This window comes from Prinia subflava, chromosome Z (genome assembly GCF_021018805.1).
Source record: "Prinia subflava isolate CZ2003 ecotype Zambia chromosome Z, Cam_Psub_1.2, whole genome shotgun sequence".
Lineage (NCBI taxonomy): Eukaryota > Metazoa > Chordata > Aves > Passeriformes > Cisticolidae > Prinia > Prinia subflava.
Window position 1 is genome coordinate 816783 of NC_086283.1, and position 14039 is coordinate 830821.

Consider the following 14039-nt stretch of genomic DNA (forward strand, 5'->3'; position numbering starts at 1 on the left):
TACCATTTTAAACCAGTCTTCTGCAAACCAATGGAAATAAAAAATCTAGCCTCTGGGGAAAAAATAAAATCAACAGATTTAACATTGAATTAACATCAGCTTTTATTACTGGGGATGCTATTGGGTGATCCTTATTATTTGAAATATCTTGTTTGGTAAAAACTCAAATAAATCACCTTCCATGCATCTCCCTACTCATATGTTATATGTTAACATATATTATGTTAACATATATTCCTTACTTTTACACTATTCAGAGTATAAAATCAACATAATCTTACCTTTAAAACTGCTTACGTTCTACATACACCTAAACCCATACCTCAATGGCACCTCAGATGTTTCTACTGGGGATGCTTATGGTATCAATCATTCTCATTCAGCAGTACACACACCAAAGTTTTCAAAAATTAGCAGCAGCACAATTTATATTAAGAAAAACTCCACACCAGTGGTTTGCCCACATCACTTGGCAATGTCCCTTTAATATTAATACACAGAGAAGTAAAATTTTTTCATAAATTTGTTCAAGTATGTGGAACATGTAAAATGCATAAGAATCAATATGGACTTCATTAATGTTATATTTATTTATTTTCCAGCTTCATACAAACTGGATGTAGAAGCATAAACATAGTACATTTCTACCATTTTCAACAAAAATATAACCAATATGTACAATTATTGTATTAAAAATACAAAAGGATACAGACTCCACCAATGTCTTTCTAAAAGACATACAGGTACAAGTAGTATCAAAAGTATGAGGAAATCACCAGTTAATTGTACATTCTGCACTTGACATCACAGAGCGAACTGAGATTAGCAGTCCTATGGTCTACAATTACTTAATGCTTATATAACATTTGTGCAACTTGTGATAGAGCTAGGATTTTGTATTTCTATATGCACATGAGGTCCATAGCCTTGAGAATAAAACTGGCAAATAATGCATATTACATGTAAAATTACAAATGCATAATTGACAATGTGATATATAAGCAAATAGACAAAAGCTATGATTACTGGAGAGAGAATTAAATAAAGCACTGACATTTGTTTGATACAGTGAAAAAACACTGCAAATTGATCTTTAAAAGTTGAAGCTATTTACGTTTATCTACTGATCAATATGATCAGCTGAGTTCAATGGAAAAAAAAAATCCAAGACCAGCAGTTCCTCACATTTGAGTACTACTCGGATTGGCAGCCTTCACTTCTCCGGAGTCTGTGCAAAAACAACACAAAAATAGAGGGGAGGGTCATTTCAGTCATTATAAGGTTAATAGCAGCTGTGAGCAGGTGGTTGCTACACATTGGCCTCTACACATGCAGTGTTCCATGAAGCCATTAACAGTTGTGACTATTTCTGCATTGCAAAGGCTGGCAAATCTGTGTTATTCTTTTTTTTTACTTAAAGACTTGATTATCCCCTAATGTCGAAGCAAATAAATGAAGGTTATTAGATCAGTGTTAACAGCTGACACGAGCTGTGACATCCCAACTTGCCTCCACTGCAGTGTTATCCAGTTAATTTTTATTTTAATACAACTACTATATAGTTAAAAAAAAAAAGAAGTATATAACTTAACGGTGGGGTTGCCATCTGTCTTATTGCAACAGGACACTTTTTTTAGCGGGCCATCCTGTATTCCACAAGGTACAGGGATGAGACACACACCGTGCCCTCTTCCATCACTGACCAGTTGCGAGCACTGTGTTTCTGCATTTGAACCAGACCCGGATGAGGATGCCATTAGCACTAACATTTTCAAACTCATGAAGATTCCAGACAGGTATTCAAGGAAAGGCTGCATCCTGCAACCTCTGCCTTCCCTTCTGCCCTGCTCAGCCATGTGATAGCAATATTCTTCCAGGAGCTCAGGCTGGCAACCCTACTTACAGGTGTGAAATAATACTGTAATTACTATTCAGATGCACTATTTGATCTCCCAAATGCAAACATACAAAATTGTAACAAAGGCATTGTAAACAAGCAAATAAGCACTGCCTCCTTGAAGGATCTCGAAGCGATTTTCTCTTTGTAGGTTAAAGGCCAAATGTAATTTGACAACTAACTTATCTCAGTATCCCAATGAGACTAAGTGCTAGGATTGTGATTAAAATCTAAAAGGAAGATTTAAAAAAACCCTTCCAAGCATTGGGAAGTGCAGCCAGAGTTAGTCATCCTGATGTGATGATCTTGGAATTTGGAATGATACTGTGTGATGTGGCAGACAGCGACAGTGGTAGCTTGGAGATTGCTGCACTGTGCATTTCAAGCAACACAGTTTGAAAAGTGCCAGGGCGATTTCTTCACAGTATTTCACATGCAAGGGGAGAGGGAACAGAAGGGGGAGGGGCAGAGGAAGAAGCCCCATGCTGCTTTAAGGCAGGGAAGGAGGCAAATAGGTCCACCATCCTTTAATCATAGTTCCAAGGCTCCTATTCTAGGGACGTCTTCTTGTGCTCTCCTTTAAGGTGGCTCACTCTGGATCCAAAAAAGCCCAAGTCTTAGACAGCAGAGACTTGTTCATCTTCTGCAAACATAACAGGATAAGGGAAAATAGAATTTAGTTCATAAAAAACAAGACTGCTACTGAATGAAACAAGCTGTGCATACAATAACAACTGTGTGTATTGTGCTCAAGTGTTCTCCATTTCACTGTACAAGTATATACACTCTAAAACAATCTAGGTTTCAGTACATTTCAGGTCTCATGAGGCATATTCCTTTGGAATTTTGATCTTGAACACAGTAAGACAATTGCTTTAACAGAGCTAGATGCAGTTACTCACCTCGAGGAGCACAACAGATACTCCTAGATATCTAATATCTTCAGTAAGGCATCTGACATTTTTCTTTCAATGTATCTTCAATTTAGTCATCATTAGTAGAAACAATTAAAATTCTCTGTCATGGTAACTCAAAGATTCAATTAAGGTAGACTACCTTTTTTTCCCCATCGTGTTCAACTGTGAAGTTCATACTGACCCAAAACCTTAGTAACTAAGTTAGAAGGAGAAGGGGAATGTTAGTCTACCATTAAGCAACACAAAGCATTCAAGTGAGTGATTTTGGCACCACTCTGCCTAAATTTTGAGGACTCAAAGCTGCAATCCAGCTACACTTGCTCTCCATGGAAAAACACCACTTTAGCTCAACTTTAGTTGCGCTAAAGCACAAAGATGTGGACACATTTGGACCAGCAAGGTAGCGAGACAGCAGTGGGCTCATCACGTGAAAACAGCTGGAGTGGAAGACTCAGTGTCCACAGCGTAAAGAGTGTCAGGTAGAATGTGAGCCACTATCCAAATAAACCTGAGCTACAGTGCCCTAGGGGGCAACTATTCTCTAAACCAGGATACCTTTTTGATCATTAAATACATGGTTAAAGTGGAAAAACACAGTAGGCAGGGTTGTACAAAGTGAACACAGGCAACTTCAGAGAAGCTGCCTAAGCCAACTGCTTGGTTGTTCAAGATTCAGGTGGACCTATATTCCAAATTTCAAATTTATTTAGGAGGATCTGAATTCCTTCCCTTCCAAAAAGCTAACAAATAGCAAGTTTTGAAATGAAATAGAGTTCAAATTAAGGCAAGATTTGTGCAACTTGCTTTATGTCTGTGAAAGCACTGACCCGTTTTGCATACAGCACACTCAAAATCTAAACTAGAAATTTACCATCTTCCTCTGTGGAAAACCCTTGAGATGGATGGTGAGCAAGACGAGGATCTGACTCATTTGGTTTATGCCACTGAGGTTTGTTCACGGGCCTGCCAGCTGAGTGCGACTGCTGCTGCGGAGTTGCTGTCCCGTGAGTCTCACATGTCCGTGCCACCATTCTAGACCTCTGAAGTGCTACGTTGTAGTCTGGAGGCTTCCTGGTCGGATGGGAGCCCCCTTCAGCAAACTCAGCAATAGGTATTCCTACATAACCGGGAGGAGTTGGAGGTGGTTCCCGGTATCGACCCTCTTTTCTTGCTGCAGGAAAAACAACAGAAGATTGTTAGAGACAGGATGAGGAACTCCGCTCACAGGAAAATAGACAGTTAAAAGCTAAATAATTATCAACCAACTCAACAGCCCAGGAAGAGAAAATTTGAATGACAAAGGTTAACTATCATATGCTAGACAAAGAGCTTGTGAAAAATAAGTCAACCAAGAAAGTACAGAATATACAACATACACAGGATGTAGCTATTCTTCCAGCAGTGAAGCATTAGTCTAACAAAATTCATCATATTTTAAGGGGAATTTGTCCCTTAAAACTTCACAACTGAAGCTGTTCCATCAATTGTACAGAATAAAAGGTACAGTGATCAAAGTAACATGGAAGACTCAAGAGTCCACAGAAGTAGTAAATGTCAGGAATTTCAGCATCTCCCCACATGCATGATTATCTTCATTCTGAAGATGGGCTTTGCATACAAAAGCTCATCTCTTTTGTTTTTAGCATCTTGGAGAGGAAAAAAGAAATGCATCTGATACACTATTTTCATCCTACAATTCTTACTACTTAATGAGGCATAAGCTACAACTCCAAAGGTCAGGAAGAGAAGTGGGCTTCATCACTATACTATTTGCATGCACTACTGCCTGCAGCCCCTATGGTTGTATTCTCTGCAAAATCAAAATCTGAAGTCTTCCTGTAAGAACAATGACTGAATATGATTTTATATAGGAGATGGAAAGACTACCACCTAGCTTGTGGATCTCACTGAGATGTAACTCACTGAGATGTGTTCCTAAGTTATCCTAAGCATCTGCAGGGACACACAACAGATAGGAAGGAGTCTCTGTTCCAGAGTTAAGTACTTAGAGAAGTCTCCAGGGACTTTGATACTGAACACTTATTGTGGGTCCAGCCCTTTAACACATGACCACTTTAATAACAAACTTTAAAAATACTGCAGGAAAAACCACTGACACGGAGAATTTACTTTCCACAGCTTGTCATACACTATATATTCTTGCATAAGTGGTGATGACACCACCACCCTGCATTAGGCAGCATGATTTGACTGAAAGGGCAGTCAGTACAAGCTTAAAATAGACTGGTGCTACTTGGATGCAAGTCTTAATAGACTACAAAGAAATCCTTAGTATTACAACAAAATCAAACATTTTCCAATAGAGTCTAAGTATTTTTCTTGGACAAATTGTTTTAACTGAACAAAGCAACATGAAAAAGTTTCTGAGAAACTTTATTCAAAAGATTTCTGAAAATCTGAAGAAGTTCTATAGACAAATTCTATTGTAGAAAAATTCTGCTGAAATACTGCAACAAAATGAATGTCTATTAAGTGCAAACTAACTATGTAAACCAGCTTGTTCTGTTGGATAGTGACACACAGAATTACATTTGCAGGAGAGTTAGTTAATAATAGCGAAGGGTAGGGAATTGTGTTGGTTTGAATTTTCAGGTCTCTTTCATGTTCTTTCAAGCCTCTAAAAATGTAGTGGCAAGCAGTGCCTTGAGAGGCAAGTTTGGAAGCACACCTGTTACACATTCTGGAGGAAACCAAGGGTATCCAAGAATAAAATTAGAGATTGGCATGAATCTGTACACCTTCTTCCTCTTAATAGTCCAGGGATTTAGACTTGCACCCAAGCTTTGAGGCAAAAGACCACTGCTAAGCAATATACTCAGGCAGAAAATGGAAAAGCAGTTTATCACAGTGGTCTCAGCATGACCTCAATCTGGCAGACGTTCAGCTGTGTCAGCAAAAAATGGCTTTTAGATAGTCCTTCATGTTAATCCAACAAAAGGCAAAGTGGGGGGGGAATGATAGGAAGAAGAGAGGCAAAAATGCAGAGGTATTGGATGGCCCATGGACTGGGATGCATAGAAGGAACAATATGATAAAAATGTTAAGCTCTGTCAAAGACACCTTCATACTAATTTATGTATTATCTGATCTTTCTATTATTGAATGCACAGAAATGTATTTCAGCTCTAATGTCTTTGAAATCCCTTCAGTTTCAGCAATCCAAAGAAACATCTCAGTTGGTATTTAAACACAAAGGGATCCCATTTTCAGAGGTAAGGAATAGTCAGACCAGGAATTATCAGACAAGTCATACAAAGGTATAATAAAGTTAAACGCTTCTATAAAAATCAGGCCACATTTACTAAGATTTCTAAATACAGCCTATGGAGCCTTACTGTGATGAGAAATTCAAATTTCAGAACAGACATCTAAATACATCAAAGTCTCAAAATACTGTCCAGCAGCTGAGCTAGTTTTTTGATGTATGGCAGGCTCTCTTGAAACACAGAGGCACTGCCAGAACTGAGAATCAACAATAAATGATATTTTCCCTAGCAATAAACGCACAGTTTAAGGGAAATTTTTAAGAGAAGACTACAAAATGTTCAGTTTTGATTAAAAAAAAAAAAAAATCGAACCAGACAAAAGAAATGCAGAACAATATGAGAGAACTTTAGCAAATGAATTAAAATGCTTCCTGGTAAATGAAAACTTAACTTACCAACAAGCCCCTTTGTACTGCTTGATGCTGCTGCTGTGTGAGCAGGGGCGGGCGCTGGCTTTGTCTCCTCTGCTGGTACAGATGTTATGCTGCTGGTTTCAGCTTCAGTCGAAACATCCTTCCCACCCCTCCGCTTTATGGTACCTGTATCACCCTCGGAGTCCTCTCCCCAGTATCCTGTGGAAGACGCCCAGCTCGCTCTGGACTGTGCTTGCTCAAGGCCCTCCCTCCCTTGACTTTGCCTGCCATACTTTGTGCCATGGTCAGGGAACATGAGCTGGTCCATATGGCCACCTGAGGCCCACAGTCCTGCCCCGTCGCCTGAACTGTCAAAATGAGCATGTCCAAAAGGCAGAGTCTCCCAGCTCCTCTGGTGCTGTATTGTCTGGATGTTGTCATGAGAACCACTCGAACAAGAAGTCCAGCTACCGCGGCCACTGTCGGCTGCATCGAGCGAGGCTCTGTCCCCCTGGTCCTGTGACAGCTCTTCTGTACTAGGAGAAGAAAGTACAGTTGCTCCAGCATACAGGCCTCTGGTCTCTGACAGCGGTGCATATGAGCTGGGTACACATCGATGAGGGGGACAAAAAATCCAGTGTTGGAATTGGAAATCATGAACAAGACGCACAAAGAAAAACCAAAGAAAAACAAAACACATTCTGTGGGTTGGACTAGGTAACCTTTATGACGTTTAAAGGTCTCTTTCCACCCAAACCATTCTATGCTTCTACAGTTGAAGATTTTGATGCACTTTATAGTATTTATTGTTTGCATGAATGGCTAATGCAATTTTGAGAATATAACTCTTTTATCAGTAAAACAAAAACAAACACAAACAAACAAAAATGGATAGATAACTTGCTGAAGCCTTACACTTCAGCAGTGTAATTTCAAAAGGTAAAATCTTAACTTCACAACAGCGGTTTAAGACAGGCAAACCATAAAGATACACACACAGGGAAACATACAGGGTTATTCCACTGCTTTTCCAGCCATGCTGAGCAAATGGTTCAAAAGCTAGAAACAGAATTCAGCAGTAGCTGGCTGACATTCAGGTTTAGATTTCAGATTTTTTTTTCCTTTTTAGGAAACTGTGAAAGCTAACTTTTCAACACTTCCTGCAAATGGAAATGTATTTTAACCTAATATTTGAAAACACATGCTACTTTGTAAAGCAAGTACATTTTCTGTAGCCTTTCAATGATTAAGTGAGCCTGACATGATCCCTTACACAGCAGCAGAGAAAACGGAAAAAGTGTCACTTTTGGTTAACAGATATCCAGACTCCTGAGACTTGTTCTTCCAGGGCACCTTCCTATGCAGATTGGAACCCTCTTCTTCCAAATATTTAAGACATCTAATTAGAGTTTGCATAGACTGAGATTCCCAAAACTGAAGTACAGCAGTTTTGGAACAGGTCTGTTATTCACAGACTCTGCAGGATTAAAATCCCAGAAACCATTCAGAGGACTGAAGCATCCAAATAAAGCTAAAAAAACCCCCAAAAAAAGTAAAGTGGAGACTAAACAGGAGCCAGAGCTCCAATTATTTTCACACCAAGACTCACTGCTAAAGATTTAGAGAACTCCTCACAGCACTAGCTTCCCCACCATTACAGAAGTTAATTACCTAGAAAATTACTAGACAACCAGCAGAGTAATGTGAATTTTAGCTTCCAATTAGTGTTGACTAGAAGAGATATTTGGGTTAAAATATTTTGGAGTTAGACAAATATGCACTTTTCCATGAAGTAGACTGGAAAATTGCTAGCTATTTCTGTTCTCAGTTTGATCACTGAATAACTGTATGCATATCTCATCTAATTCAGTTAATTTCCCACGGAGAAAGCAGGCTAGGGTACTAGTCCGCCACAAAATGGAAAATCTATGGCACCACTGAAATGCTAAGATGGTAACATCTACTGAGCTAAAGTCTTACTGCTGTAGACCTCATCACTCACTCAGGAGTGCAAAACCTGTTCTTGGCAGGAATGAAGCATTATCACAAAATGAAGCACTGAAGTAGTAGTTTCTTAAGAGCAGAGGAGAAAGGATATTTGACAGATAAGGGAAAGTTACATGGACAAATATACATGCCACATACACACTATATGAAAGTATAATATAAGTAAGCACAAATAAAATTCTTACCCTAAGCTGTATTGATCTGGTTCAATCATGATTCTTCTGTCAATCCTTCCCACACCAAGATTTGTCTCCACGATGCTGACAGAATGCCTCTGTCTCCTCTCATCATGCAGGGAGACTGGCATAGAGTCAAAAGAAGAATTGCTGACAATACTAGATCTAGAAGAAATTTCACTGTGACCGGAATCAGAGAAGTTATCCACGGTGCTGCTGGGAGCCAAAGTGTAGCCTGCAAAGGGAACATTGCGTTTATCAGACTCTCCAAGATGCCTGCTCAGTCCTTGTCAGGCCACTCACAATACTGCAATAAAACTGGCACTAAAACAGAGCTACCATTACATTTACACAGCATTGCAAAACTGTGTGGAAACATGTACTACTCGTTTACAAACTAACTGCTCTCCTTCCCTCTTCTCTGTCCTCCTCTCCTAAATTCTTCTCGAATTCATACTTGTATCCTCACATTACAAAATATTACTTCTCAAAATCTGCCTGTGCATAAACACTCCAGTCTCCAAGACTGGAAGGAAAAAGATGCTCTGGTTGAGGCTACTGCTTAAAGTAATCCCAGAGACTCTCTCATACAGTCTTTTTATTCTGCAAAGCTACACTTCAGAGATGAATAGAGACATGAAGCCCAGATGTCTGGGCTGACTGCTTATTACATAACTTAGCTGGGACACAGGCAGGTTTTCAAGTTTTCTTTGTGATACTTGGCTCCCTAATTAATTCCAAATTCCGTATTACCAGAATTATGGTGAAATTTGGAGGTAGGTAGCACTGACACAGCCTGGCTGAGATAAAATCTGCAAACCATGTCATAGAAGCAAATTCAACTTTTCTTTCAGTATTAAACGAATTGTGCTGAATGTTCTTGCCAGCTAAGTTAAAGATCATTAAACACATCCACAAGTCACAGCAGTTTTCATTTTTCGCTTTCACTCTGCTCATAAGTGTCAAAATTACTTCAACTGATCTACCCCAGTTTATTTGCTGAGAACTAATGCTGGGAATTAATGTCATCATTTTTATCTGAAAGAACAGATCATTAGCTTCATGTAACCATCAAACCAATTAAATATTCACACTAGCTTATCAGTGAGCTTTTCTAGTTCCTGCTCTCATCTTTAAATGATGTCAAATAATCTTTTTTTTTGTTTGTTTAAACTATAGGACAATGCCTCCATACTCTGTTTTGTCAATTCATAGCCAGAACTACCATGAAAATAAACAAACAAACGAGTTTTTTAAAAAATCCCTTTAAAGTTTTAAATTCACTTTAAAATATAACACTGTGAAATTACTTAGAAAGATCTTTGTCAAGAGAGTTCCAATGTATAATACCATTCCTCAAAAATTCCTGCATGTGGTTTAAATAATCATGCTGTTATTAAAATATTCTGAAGTATAAAATATAAATTACAATATTAAATATTCTCATTTGAATTCTAAATATCTTAAGCCTTTCTGTCATATGTAGGTCACATCCCATTCGGATGCATGACACAGCAAATAATTCCTCTAATAGACCACTGTGGTCAATGCTGTACAAAGATTTTACGTTTCAACCTGCACATCCTTTCACTGAAGGCAGGAAACACTGATCATAGGAATATTTTTTGTCAGAAGCAGCTGCAGTCAGAGTGACCTACTGCATCAAGTCCTGTATCATACCAGGCTATCTCTTCTGGCTTTTGATCAGCAGAGGGCTTTTAAGTACCCTTGAAATCAGGTACACAGCTACCTTTCAGGTAGCCCACTCTGCACTACATTTTCTGCCCTCTCGCTGACCGTATGTGACAAAAATAGGAGCAGCAGTATTGAGCCCAAATGTTCTCTCAAAAGTTTCCAAAGTCCATGAGCTTCAAGAAACAGGATAAGAAATATTGAACATCTACTACCTTTCCTTGGAGAGCTCTGTGGTGAAGTAGGAGGAGAAGACAGCTGAGAAGATGCACTTGAGACAGCGTCTTCAGATTGTTTCTTGTGACGATCCAAACTTCCTTCTTCTGATAATGAAAGGATTTTCTTTAAAGCTTGTGGGGAGTTAATGCCTTTAGGTAAGGATTAAAGTGGGCAGATGTAAAGGCCGGTATAAATGCATCCTTATATTTCACAATGCATTTACAGAGCAGACACCCCACAGGAAGAAAAAGCTAATCTTTTTTCTGTATATTTCTGAGTTCCTGACATCAACTTAAATGAAGCAAAATGTTAAAACTTATTCCTGTTTAAAACAGAGTGCTTCATTTCTGCATATTAGTGCAGATAGTCTTTCATTCTGGATGAAAGATAAATACTTTGCCATATAAAACATGAATATTTCATGTTGCAGAATACTGCCTACACAATATATAATTGAGGATATGCACAGGAATAGTTACTGAGAAACTTGAAGTAAAATTAGCTTAAATACAGACACACACCCATCTCACTGGTTAGTAAAGAGTTATATAGTAAGAATTCAAATTGCTCTCTCGTTTCTTTTCTATTCACAATAGCCTAGAAGGTCAAAGGAAGCTGGAAAGAAAAAAATAAGCATTAGGCTTATGAAACAAGCCCATCCTGCAGCTGCCTTTCTCTCTTTCATTTTTGAGAACTATCTCTGCACCAGCTTATTTTGGGAAACTACAGAGTAAAAACATCCTGAAGATGATGTACGATGTAAAGATCTAGGGCATCAGGAATTGCTTTTCCCAGACCACATTTATTCATGTTTCCCATCCCCTCCCCTCAAAAATCCAACCTGGGACAGCCTTATACGTGAAGACAGAGTCTCACTGGCAGTTTTGCAAAGGTTTGTGGTAGAGGTTATTCCAAGCATTCGTGATCTTTTATCTTTGATCTGTTGGATCACAATCCTGCTATCAATAATTCACAGCTGCCTAATCAGCATAACCTAGTCAGTTTTCAGAAACTTTGCCACTATGAGCAAAAAACTGCAGCCTATGGAGCTTCAAAGTCCCTTTAAGATTAAAATTTAATGGCAAAATCAACAAGATCTAGATGAATATTGAATTGCTTCTTGCTCATTTTGCTGTTTCTAATGCTTTGTTGCAGCCTAAGCAATGCATGAGGAAAACCAATAAAGAGTGAAATCAGAATTAAGCTCTTGTGCAATAACCATCATGAAAAGGAAAGGGCCAGTTATGCTACATATACTTTCTAGGGATATTACCATACTTGTGATGTAAAGCGTTTGTTAGTAGTGCATACATGTTCTGTACACATGTTGGGACACAGATTTGGAAATCGGGGTAGAAGTTTCTATAGTCTGGTACCTTTCTGTAGAATATGGAGGCAGCAACAACTGAGCAACAGCAATAAAAAAGCAGAAGGGAGTAGAAACAAAATGGGCAATTGTCAACATGAAAGTTCAGACCCGCATTTCTAACAGGACTGCCAGTTTAAGCAGGCCAGAATTTCACATTAAAAATTTAACTTGTGAAGAGACACCAAAACTTCTGAGGCATCTCAAGAACTCCAGATCCCTAACTCCTCTAGAAAAGTTAAGGCAAGGTGCCAGGGCAAACAGTGAGAAACATTCATTCTTTCTAGCTGCTAGTAGCAGGTAAATACTTATACTGATTAAATTGACAGGATGCTTTCCCTAGATTTCTTTCTTTCCATTTCTAGAGAAAAGAACTACAGCTAGACACTGCATGAACAGGTTTAAGCTGCATATCATACTACCAGAAATGAAATTCTGAACCTTATTTGATTAAGAATGTCTTTCTGACACAGACAAACAAACTTCAGAAAATGAAAGTAAATTCTTCCTTGTTCCACCTACCGAATGGTGGGAGGTCTTTGACTGGCACTTTCTTGCGGGAGGGATAAAGAGACACGGCTGGGACCTGCAATGCTTGGTTTACTTTATGTTGCTGCTGCTGCTGCACTTTCTGCTGGCTGCCTGCCCGGGGAGCCACTGGTGACGTTTCTGATTTCCCAGATCGCTTGTCTCCTGTGTTCTTCGGCACTTTGCGAGGAAGGGGACAAAACACTGAATGACTACTAGCTAAGAACACAGTGGTGCTTCAGTCTGAGCTGTGCAAAGCCCCCCAATTAACAATTAAAAGGTCTGAAATACTCGTATAATTAATGCAGCATGATACCTTTAGACAGAAAGGATGAAGAGGAAAAGAGGGGGAGATGTAACTGCCTTTAAAAGATGTACATTATCAGTGAATGTTTTCTTTCTCAAAATAAAGCTCTGATAAATGACCACTGTTACAAAAAACATGACCAGAAGTTATACTGGGCTGGTAAAGGACTATAACTGTTTCAGAACAGACATATAATTACTAGTTTTTGCTACGCTGCAGGAAGGAAAACATCTCCTAAAATCAAAATGAAACAAATATCCAGGATAAGATCCCCCTCTGCTGCCCCAGGTACATCCCTCCAAGTATCTCTGAAAGATCTGGACATAGGAAAATTCCCTACTCCCTCAGAATAACCACATCACTATTCACACAAATAACCTCAGTATAGCAGAAATATAGAAGAACTTTTAACTCCTCCATACCCTTTGTACAGACAAATCTAAAAAGCCATTGTACACTTCACTGTGACATCATCTTAAAGCCTTATCACCTGCATAAATATTATGTCTCTATCCTGTTAATCCACAAAATTATTTCCTTAGGATTCATAGATGCTTAGTACTTGAAAATGACTAGACAAATAATTTTCTACTTCATTGTCTAGTTACTGTTCCCAAGTGATTCACTGGACTAGAAACAGAGTTGTATTGAACAGTTTTCTTGAAATTCACAACAAATGACAATGCTCACATGTGTTTGTGGCTGGCTCACACTGCAAAGAGAGTGTCTGGAGGCTCTCTTCATCCATTTCCAGATCCAAGTTGGAGAGATACTGCTTTACTTTTCGTGCCATCTGAGCATCTTCATAGAGCTTCTTAGCATTCAGAAAGGAGCTGCGACGGACCCGCTTTTTATGCCCCCCTGCTTGTGCAACATCCAGCACGGCTGCATTGGCACTGCCCTGGCTGAGAGAGCTGGAGTGAAGGGGAGCAGGAGGGGGAGAAAGAGAGCAAAGGTATGACTTAGTCCAACATGGTATCACCCAATCAACATGAAACGTGCAACAGATTGCATGAATGTCAGTCTATGGTCAAAGCTTACATGCCTCATTCCAGTAAGTCAAACAGCTATAACAGACAGAGAGATGAGGGCCAGGAAATCTTTTTTCTTGGTTACAGGCACTATTTTAATGGCACAGATATTTTAACCTACTTTGCTCACACTAGGCAATAACATTTCACACATCTAGAAAAGCATTCAAGGCAGCTCTCTCACATAAGCCATCTACTGAGAGGACTGGAGCATTAGGAAAAGCTCATGCAGTAAGGCAGTGCTGATAGAAGACTACAG

General features: G+C 39.1%; 1 protein-coding gene across 9 annotated transcripts in view; it reads right to left on the bottom strand.

Moving 5' to 3' along the window:
- Positions 1-566: 566 nt before the first annotated feature.
- RAPGEF2 (Rap guanine nucleotide exchange factor 2) overlaps positions 567-14039 on the bottom strand; it is a 194276-nt gene continuing 180803 nt past the window's right edge. For 6 of the 9 annotated variants that reach the window (XM_063421779.1, XM_063421781.1, XM_063421777.1 and 3 more), the window contains 7 exons: positions 13440-13663; positions 12437-12622; positions 10545-10697; positions 8647-8872; positions 6497-7056; positions 3686-3985; positions 567-2540 (listed from right to left, as the gene is read on the bottom strand). In XM_063421779.1, the coding sequence (XP_063277849.1) occupies positions 2515-2540; positions 3686-3985; positions 6497-7056; positions 8647-8872; positions 10545-10697; positions 12437-12622; positions 13440-13663 (1675 nt within the window). In that variant the 3' untranslated portion in view covers positions 567-2514. The remainder of the gene's footprint in view (positions 2541-3685; positions 3986-6496; positions 7057-8646; positions 8873-10544; positions 10698-12436; positions 12623-13439; positions 13664-14039) is intronic. The other 3 variants (XM_063421778.1, XM_063421780.1, XM_063421782.1) reach the window with 3 other exon arrangements.